This window comes from Chrysochloris asiatica, unplaced genomic scaffold (genome assembly GCF_000296735.1).
Source record: "Chrysochloris asiatica unplaced genomic scaffold, ChrAsi1.0 scaffold00076, whole genome shotgun sequence".
In the NCBI taxonomy this organism is placed as follows: domain Eukaryota; kingdom Metazoa; phylum Chordata; class Mammalia; order Afrosoricida; family Chrysochloridae; genus Chrysochloris; species Chrysochloris asiatica.
In genome coordinates, this window is record NW_006408594.1 from 441,913 (window position 1) to 450,662 (window position 8,750).

Here is an 8,750-nt window from a genome sequence, read left to right on the forward strand (position 1 = left end):
CAGAACACACTGGTTATTTATCAACCAGCCAATCACAAATTTTTAAACTTTTTTTTGTTTTGTTTTGTTTTTTTTTATACGTTTTTTGTGTTTTTGTTTTTAAAGTGAGGCTCTGTCAAGTCTTCCCTCCCCCCTCCCCCAACAATTCTTTTGAATTCCCCTCCCTCCCCAACATGGTAGACCTAAGGGCGGAAACACACCCAGTGCAAACAAAGTTAAAAAGCTATTTTTTTTTTCAGTATATATGTTTCTTAGCAACAACTTCCGTATAACATGAAAAAAGTGAAAAACTAGAAACTAATTTTTTTAATTTTTTTTTTTTTGTGTTTAAATTTAAATGGTATGTGTACTTGCTTCACATTGTCTTTCTAGGTTGGCGTTCATGATTCAAGTATTTCAAGAGTGATATGTTCTCTTTTTGGATTCATATTCCAAACGAAAAAACTGAAGTTAAGGGAGGCAACTATGTGCTCAGACAGTCTGTCAATGACCCACCTTTTTTTTTTTTTTTCCTCTCTCCGTTTTCTTTTTTCCTTTTAAAAATGTATTTATTGCAAGTTGAAAAAAAACGAAAAGGTCAAGTTAGTGCTGCTGCTGTTCCAAAAAAGGTCACGAGGTCAGAGTTGAAAGTTTGAAGTTCAGATTGAATCCGACCCTCCTCCAAGAAGGTCACCAGGTAGTAAAGAAGCAGGGCTGCCCATTCGATGGGGATCTTCCACGGTCGGGACTCCCCACAAGCTAGAAGAATAGTTTGGGGGCCCCCACAACGAGGCGCCGGCAAGATCGGCCCCACTGCTGCCGCCAGCACTGCTACTCCACTGCCCGAGCCCCGTGGACCCACCAAAAAGATTCAGAGCAGGTCCTACAGGGTCTGACTGGTTCTGGCCGGTCTCCAGTGACTGCCATCCTGCAGCGGGGGCACTCGGGGTGGCTGTCGGTGTCGGGGGCTGAGCTTGAGCCAGAAAGCGGCTAACCTCCTCATCGGTGGCAAACTCAGCCAGGATGGTAGTGTTTCCCAACACACACCTGGAAAAGGTGAAGCAAAGAGGCACGGATTGAGGAAATGCTCCCCCGGCCGGTAACTAAGGACCTGACGTCTGACGTCCGAGTTCCTCGAAGTGTGCCCGGCTAGCAGCATCTGTATCTTCTGGGTGCTCCTTGGGGAATGTAGTCTCAGACCCCTCCCCAGGCCAAGGGAAACCTGATCCAGAAGTACTGATTTAAAGCAACCAGGGAACACTAAATCTCTCAAAACATCCTAAGCTAGTAGAAGCTACTATAGTGGGACGGGGAGTCCTGGTGTGGCGCTGCGGGTTAATTCGCTAGCCTGCAAATGTCATTTGAACGGCAAGATCGGTGGTTCAATGTCACCAGCCGCTCCTCAGAAACTCTACACAGGGTCACTATGAGTTGGAACCAACTCGATGGCTATTCAACAACAGCATATGGAGGTGGGGCACCCTGGTGATGCAGTGGTGAAAACACTTGCCTGCCAACTAAAAGGTCAGCAGTTTGATTCCACTAGCTGCGCTGCTGGCAGAAAGCTGTGGGAGTCAGTTTCTGTAAAGGTTTCAGTCTTGGAAACCCTATGGGAGTGGATACAGCTATCTCTTGGTATATGGAGTTTACATAGTTCAGACAACCTGGCCAACAGGGAACCTGTCATCACAGTTTGTGTTCTTGTCACACAATAGCAAGGAATAAGAAAGAAGACTTGATTCCACGCTAAGTGCTTGGCTACTGAACAAGAGGTTGGCAGTTTGAACCCACTCAGTGGCTCCCTGAGAGGAGAAGACCTGGTGACCTGCTTCAGTACAGATGACAGCCAAGGAAACCCTATGAGGCAGCTCTACTCTGAGTGAGAAGTGACTTCAGCAGCAGGAAGAGGGGTGGAGAGGCGGAGAGGGACCATCCTGAGGATCTCTCCCACCAGGGCAGTTTCAAGTGCCCCCAAGGGCAAGACCACATACAGAGCACTGCAGCAGTCCAGACTCACACACCTGCGAAGTGCCGCAGCCTTTCCATCACACACTTGCTCATCTGTGACTTTCTGTTGGCATCAGTGGCCAGAGGGTGTCCAGTAAGCCTTCTGTCCACCAGTCAGCCAGTAGTAGTGAGCGGGATGGTCACTGTTTAATCTATTCCCACCTATCTTCAGAACAACCCCTACTACCCACCAAGACCATAATATCTTATCATCACCTACGAAGAGGACAGAGTGGGCAGCTAAATTCCACACGAAACTCAGCAACACTCAGCTTCTTTCTGTCACAAATACTGGTGGAGATTTATGGGCCGTAACCATTACTCACTACATCATGAACACTTCCCATTTAGAATTCTGACTACTGGCCTATGATCTACAGAGGACAGTCCATCTTTCTGTTTTTATTGTTGTTGTTGGGTGCCATTGAGTCACTTCTGACTCATAGCAACACAACCCTGCCTGGTCCTGCGCTATCCTGACGATTACTAGGTTAAGCCAGAAGTCATTGTTGCTGCCACTGTGTCAATCCATCTTGCTGGGGTTCCTCCTCATTTTCGTTGACCCTCCACTTCACCAAGCATGATGTCCTTCTCCAGGGACAGGTCTGTCCTGACAACATGACCAAAGAACAAGAGACAGTCTTGTTATCCTGACTTCCAAGGAGCACTCTGGCTGTACTTCTTCCAAGACAGATCTGTTTGTTCTTAGTGAGAGTATTACCTTAGTTAGGCAGAAAAGACCACAGCATCTACGACTTGCAACTGCTTACCCGGTGGTGGAATTTTTTCGGGTACTTGTGTAACTGAGCCTGAAGCAGAATGCTCAGGTGTCTGTGGAAGTGGGCGCGGATGAGATACTCACATGTGCAGTGCAGTTTGGGCCTTGGCTGCCTCCTGTTTGGTGCTATATCGGATCAGGGCAGTACCCTGGGTTAGATTCAGATGGAATGTCAGCAGTGGGCCATGCTGCATGCAGATCGTTCTCAAGGTTGACCCATCAATCTAAGGAACAATGACATTCATGAAACACAAACAGGAGGTGGGGTGGGAGAGCCTGTTTGACAACGACAAAGACATCTGTGCTTCATTCACCATGTCAAGGTTAAGTTAGGTCTTGAAGAGATGAACAAAAAACTCACAGTAGGGAAAGGCTGCTAGAATAGTGAGGTTCTAAAGGAGTCCTGGTGTGATGCTAACCGCAAAGTCAGTGATTCAAATCCACCAGCAACTCCTTGGAAACCCTGTACAGGGTCGCAATGAGTCTGAACTGACTCAGTGGCACTAAACAACAACATAGACAGATCTGAAGATTCTTAGCTACTGTGCTGACTCTAATGTGCCTGTGTCAGCATACATAAAATTGTGTATGAATACAGGTCAAAACAGAAGTGTATGTGTCAACCTGCAGTCTATTTCCCTTCTGAGGTAAATAGTGAGGGTGTGTTAATTGGCATAACCTTAAAAGGAAGAACAAAGATGGCATCCAAATGAGCATTTAGCTTCTCAGCATCATTACGAATATAGCTTTCTTTTCCCTTCCCAGTTAACAGGTTCACAAGGAGCTAAAGAAACAGACACACAAGAAGAAAAGTGCTGCTAAACATTAGATCATTTGGAATGTTCCAGACGATTCCAATGTTACCTTTTCTTACTTCGACTTTGACTTCTTGAGGAGGCTTTATTTTTATCTACTAGTCTGTGTCCTCTGCAGCTGTCTGTCATGATGACCAAATTCACCGTGGTCAGCCTCTAATCACTTAAGATGTTTAATGACTAAGAATAATTTCTCTAACGACTCAGAGGAACAAATCGATATACACAGATTTATTTCATTTGCATCGAGTTCTTAAATTGGCTTATTTAAGCTGCTCAGTTCATTTCTTTTGAAGAAAACAGATTAATGAAGTTGCCTGAAAACCTTGTGTTACTGGCAGCAGCAGTGGAAACATTCTGTGGTTTTACCACGGAAACCCTACAGAATGAAAACCATTTTGCCCTAGCTCTTTACTAAGACTGATGGGAGAAACAGCTCTGAGCTGTTCTTGGTGCGCAACAAGCGCCTCCATTAAGTTGACTTCTGAGGATACAAGTACTCAACGACAGATTGTAGGTGGTGAAAAGTAAACAGAAATGCAGGTATCAACGAGTTGGCCCTACAGCCTTCTTTCATGGGACGATTGAGATGACCCTGCTATTAGGTAGCTTTCAATCTACCAGTATTTTAAAATTAATACAGTGTTTCTAAAACAGACAGCCAATCTGCACATTCATTTTAGGTATGACTGATATTAGCTATCGGGTAGCTTTGATTTTGAAATGAATCGATTATTTCTAATGCAAACACAGCCTGCGCACTCATTTTAAATACATACACACATGTACTTGTTATTTTGCATATGATCAAACAGAAAGGAATAGTTGGCTACCTTACCTAGGCTCCTTTCAAAGAAGCGTGTCCCTTATAGTTTCTCTTGTTCTCACTGTGTCATAACTACCACACTGCAGGGCAAACTCTTTGAAATAATGCTGATCGTCAAATACTTTCTTCATATTTCAGACCACCATTAGGTAAATGAACACAGTCCGGTCACTAGCAGTCAGAATCAGCTCCTTGGCAGCGGGTTTGGTTTTTGTATGGAGCTTTTAGCGGTGTGGATTAGAGACTAAGTTTAAGAGCTGACCCAGACTTGTCTACAGATGTCAAATTCCACGAGGGGACTTTAAATGCCACTAGCCCCTGAACTTTTTGAAACCCCTCCTATTTATCAGGAAACTGCTTTTCTCTACAACAATGTGAAATAGGAGCCCTGTGATTTACTCTCACAAGCGCATTTCCTGGGTAAGTACGTTTGGGAGGCACTGTAGCTGCTCCTCTCCCCACAGAGAACCTCACTCAGATTAGTCAGTACATCAAAGAGTCCAAGGACTCTAACAGTGAAGAGATCTGCTGAGTTTTGTTTAATCAAATGAATGTTCCAACATATGAGGCCAGATCCTAGTAACACCCCATGGGAGCACTTGGGAAAATGCTGGCTTAGCCAAGTGTGCCCTAATCCAAGTATGAATTACATGCTCGACAATGCAGCGCATGTGCTGCAGGGAGGGGCACACGTGACTCATTTTAACAAAATGCCATCAAGGTCCTGCTTGTCAGAGCCAGAGTAGGGCTGTGGATTCAGTTCTGATCCATCAACTTCACTGAGAGGGAAAACAGTTGCTCAAGGACTCAACATAATGCTCCTGCAAACGTGTCAGTTGTGAAAGAAAGGGGGCTCAGTGCAAAATAAAGGCCTACCAAGGTCCTATCTGATGACAGCATGCACATCAGTAATGCCACCTTCATACGAAGAGGATAAGAGACGGAAAATTGAAAGCATCCATGTGACCTTCACACTATTAAATTGACAGGTTCTACGGCAGAGATGGATGGCTAATTATTCCTGAAGCAGAAAAATGGTTACTAGTGGGCCAGGAGCCCTCAGGTCTTATTGGATAATGAACATGAACGCAGTCGTTTCTGTAACATGTGGGTAACAAAGCTGATGAACGCAGCAAATTCAGACCGGAAGTTCTCTCTGGTACACAGAGAGAACTCTCTGGTACAAACCATGCTTGCTGAGCCTCTCTGTAGTGACTAGGAGCTTTCCTATCTGCCAGCCTTTCACATCAGATGCCTGCTCTCATAACACTACCCAGACCTCTCTAGGAAACCACAAGAAAACATAATTACCTGTGGAGTGAGATTGTGAAGAACCAGCCAGTAACTAGGACATACCGAACCACCATCACTCCAGGTAGAGGCTGTAAGCAACCGGAAGACAGATCAGGAGAGTAACCAAGACACTCAAGTAAGCAGTGAACTAGAAAGCTTTCACATAGTCATGCTGTCTCTTCTGTTTATACAATAGCCTCTTCTCTCGTTTGCACTTACCTTGGACTTCCTTCATGCGAGCTGAATAACATCTAGTCCTTGAACCTGATGCATGCTTAGGCCTTACTTGCCAGACAACGTCTGCCCCAGCATTGGTCACACCTCTACAGCTGGTCCTTTAGACTCCAACCACCCTCCCATCCCTGCTAGAGTTCTTGGGCCTGCTTGTTTTATACTGATTGTCATTTCCCACTTGTCAGATTATCAGACAACTCGCATTTCCTCTCCTATGAAGATTTCACCATTTGTGTTGACCAATACAAACTAGGCTGTTCCTTCTAGTAGATTCTTCTCACCTGAGGCAAGCCGGGAGTCCTGTGTCCCCCACCCCCTGACTGATCGGGGGGCTGTGCTGCTCCAGGGAGATGACGATTTGGGGTTGGTCAGACCAGGAGGTGGGCGGGGCAGCGGTGTAGTGTTCCTTGAGGAAATATGGTTTTTCCACATCTTGTTGGAGAGATGAGTAGGGTTGTGTCCTATGGGATCTGGGGACCATGTTGATTTATAATCAGGGAATTTTGCTAGAAGAGAAAATCCAAGGAGGTTAGATGGGTCACTCTGATCAACAAATAGAAGTGGGGGTGGGTGGGTGAGGTATACAAAAAGTAAGTGGGAAATGGAATTAAAAGATGACAAAAATTTTCCATGAACTTTTGTAAGCACCCTCAATATGCATGAATTTTGTCTATACGTGTATATATAATGATGTATATATTTATATTCAAAAAAATAATACTACATCACATTCTGAAGAGTTGTTGTTGGTAAGGGATGTTGAGTCATTTCCCACTCATAGCAACTCTGTATAGAGTTTCAGAGAAGCCGCGGGAGGGGTTGAACAGTGAGTCTTGCAGTTAGCAGTTCAGTGCTTAGTCTACAGCACCACAATCAGGACTTCCAACTTACAAGTGTTAAGTGCCCTCAAGTCAGTTCCAAATCAACTCACAGAAGCCCTGTACAGGGCTACCAGAGAATGGCTGGTGGGTTTACACCATGGACCTTGAGGTCAGCAGTTCAGTGTTTATCATACAGCACCACCTAGGACTTCAATTTTATGAGTAACAACACTAAATTTTGTTGAGTTTATTAGATATGCAATACCCACTATTACTCTGCATTGCCAAAACGTATCAGTTGAACTAGAGCTTTAACAAGATAATGAAATCTTTACTGAGCTAAAAGTAAGTTAGAGGATGAGAAAATTCAAGAAGAAAGCATTTTTGAAGTCATTAAGCTTACAGATAGAAGACAGAGTACAATGTAAACTCTAGCAGGAGAAAAGTATTCTACAAATACTCATAGACTAAATGGAAAGTACAACAGAAAAGTAGGACTTTTTTGGTGCCTTGGTCTAACTACATTAAATATTAACTTCACACAGATGAAAGAAAAATAAACATTCACTAAGGGCTCTGGTAGCGTAGTGGTTACGAATCGGGCTGCGAACCTTAAGGTCAGCGGTTCGAAACTACCAGCTGCTCCGCGGGAGAAAGATGAGGCTCTCTACTCCCGTAAAGATTTACACCCTCGGAAACCCTATATAGGGTCGCTATGGGTCGGAACTGACTCGATGGCACATAACAACAACAACAACAACAACAACAAGGGCTTACTATGCTTAAGGCATTAAATCACAGCTCTGAATAATGTAAGCTCTTTTCCTCAAGTACGTTCAGATGGGAAAAGTGAACAAACGAACCACAGAACTGGTGAGCCCAGGCACCACCATATACATCCAAAGAGGAGAAAGGGAACGTTGGGCTGTCAGCAGAAGCTTGTCAAAGATAGGTCTTGAAATATTTACATAAATGGGTGGCTGTGTGCTATGCAGTTGGTTCCAACTCACAGGGTTTCTGAGGCTGTAAATCTTTATGGGAGCAGAAAGCTTCATCTATCTCACACTCAGAAAACAGAGGGAAAAGCAAACTGAGGTCTAATTTTAACTCTGTGTTCTGAATATATTTTCTTTCCAATTCTGATTGAATAACACTTCACGGAAACCTAAAAGTAGGTCAGTAAAGAAGGCTGGTGGCAGAAAAAGATGCTATTAGAAGATTCCTGCAGTCAATTCTGCCTGTGGTGTTAGGAGTCTAAATTAGGATGACAGTAATCACCCAAAAAAATCACTGCCATCAAGTTGATGCTCATAGCAACCCTATAGGATTCCTGAGACTAGAAATCTTTATGGTAGCAGCTTGATCTTTCTTCTGTGGAGCGGATGGTGGGTTTGAATCACTGACTTTACAGTTAGCCCCCGATGTTTAACTCACTGCACCACCAGGGCTCCTTAAATACTAGACACTTACAAACGGGATCACTCTGAGAGACGACTGCAGAATGAGCCACCAGTGGGAGAGTTCCTGCCTGGGTGCAGGGAGTAAGGGAGACAGTAAAGTGTGAGGAATGATGGAAATGAAATGGTGGGAGTCAGTGACGCACGGGAGCATCCTAAGAAAAAACGAAGAGCTTACAAAGGGAAGACAGCTGGGTGGGAAGTACACTTCTGATGGGACTCTTGGACTACTCATCAGGTGAATGACCAATGGGAGGCAATAGACAACGGAGTTCAACCTTTAGTTAAGTGCAGTTAAGTCAGTTCTGACTTATAACAACCCTATATAGGGTTTCCGAGGAGTGGCTTTTGGGTTTGAACTGCTGACCTAGTGGTTAGCAGCCCAGTGCTTATCCTACAGTGCCACACCAGGACTCCAGTTCAACCTGAGATAGAAAGCATTAGAAGACTAAAAGGTGAGAACAAGTACATAAGAAGTACTATTAAAGTGCAATGTAGGGACCCTGTACAGGGTTTCCGAGGCTGTAAACCTTTATTGCT

The 8,750-nt window shown here is 44.4% G+C and overlaps 1 protein-coding gene across 3 annotated transcripts in view; it reads right to left on the minus strand.

Moving 5' to 3' along the window:
* Positions 1 to 292: 292 nt before the first annotated feature.
* The window catches only part of TNRC6B (trinucleotide repeat containing 6B), a 270,951-nt gene continuing 262,493 nt past the window's right edge, over positions 293 to 8,750 (minus strand). Inside the window, exons 20-23 of one of the 3 annotated variants that reach the window (XM_006865165.1) lie at positions 6,214 to 6,438; positions 5,717 to 5,787; positions 2,849 to 2,988; positions 293 to 1,026 (exon numbers count right to left, since the gene is read on the minus strand). In XM_006865165.1, coding sequence (XP_006865227.1) covers positions 639 to 1,026; positions 2,849 to 2,988; positions 5,717 to 5,787; positions 6,214 to 6,438 — 824 coding nt within the window. In that variant the 3' untranslated portion in view covers positions 293 to 638. The remainder of the gene's footprint in view (positions 1,027 to 2,848; positions 2,989 to 5,716; positions 5,788 to 6,213; positions 6,439 to 8,750) is intronic. The other 2 variants (XM_006865166.1, XM_006865167.1) reach the window with 2 other exon arrangements.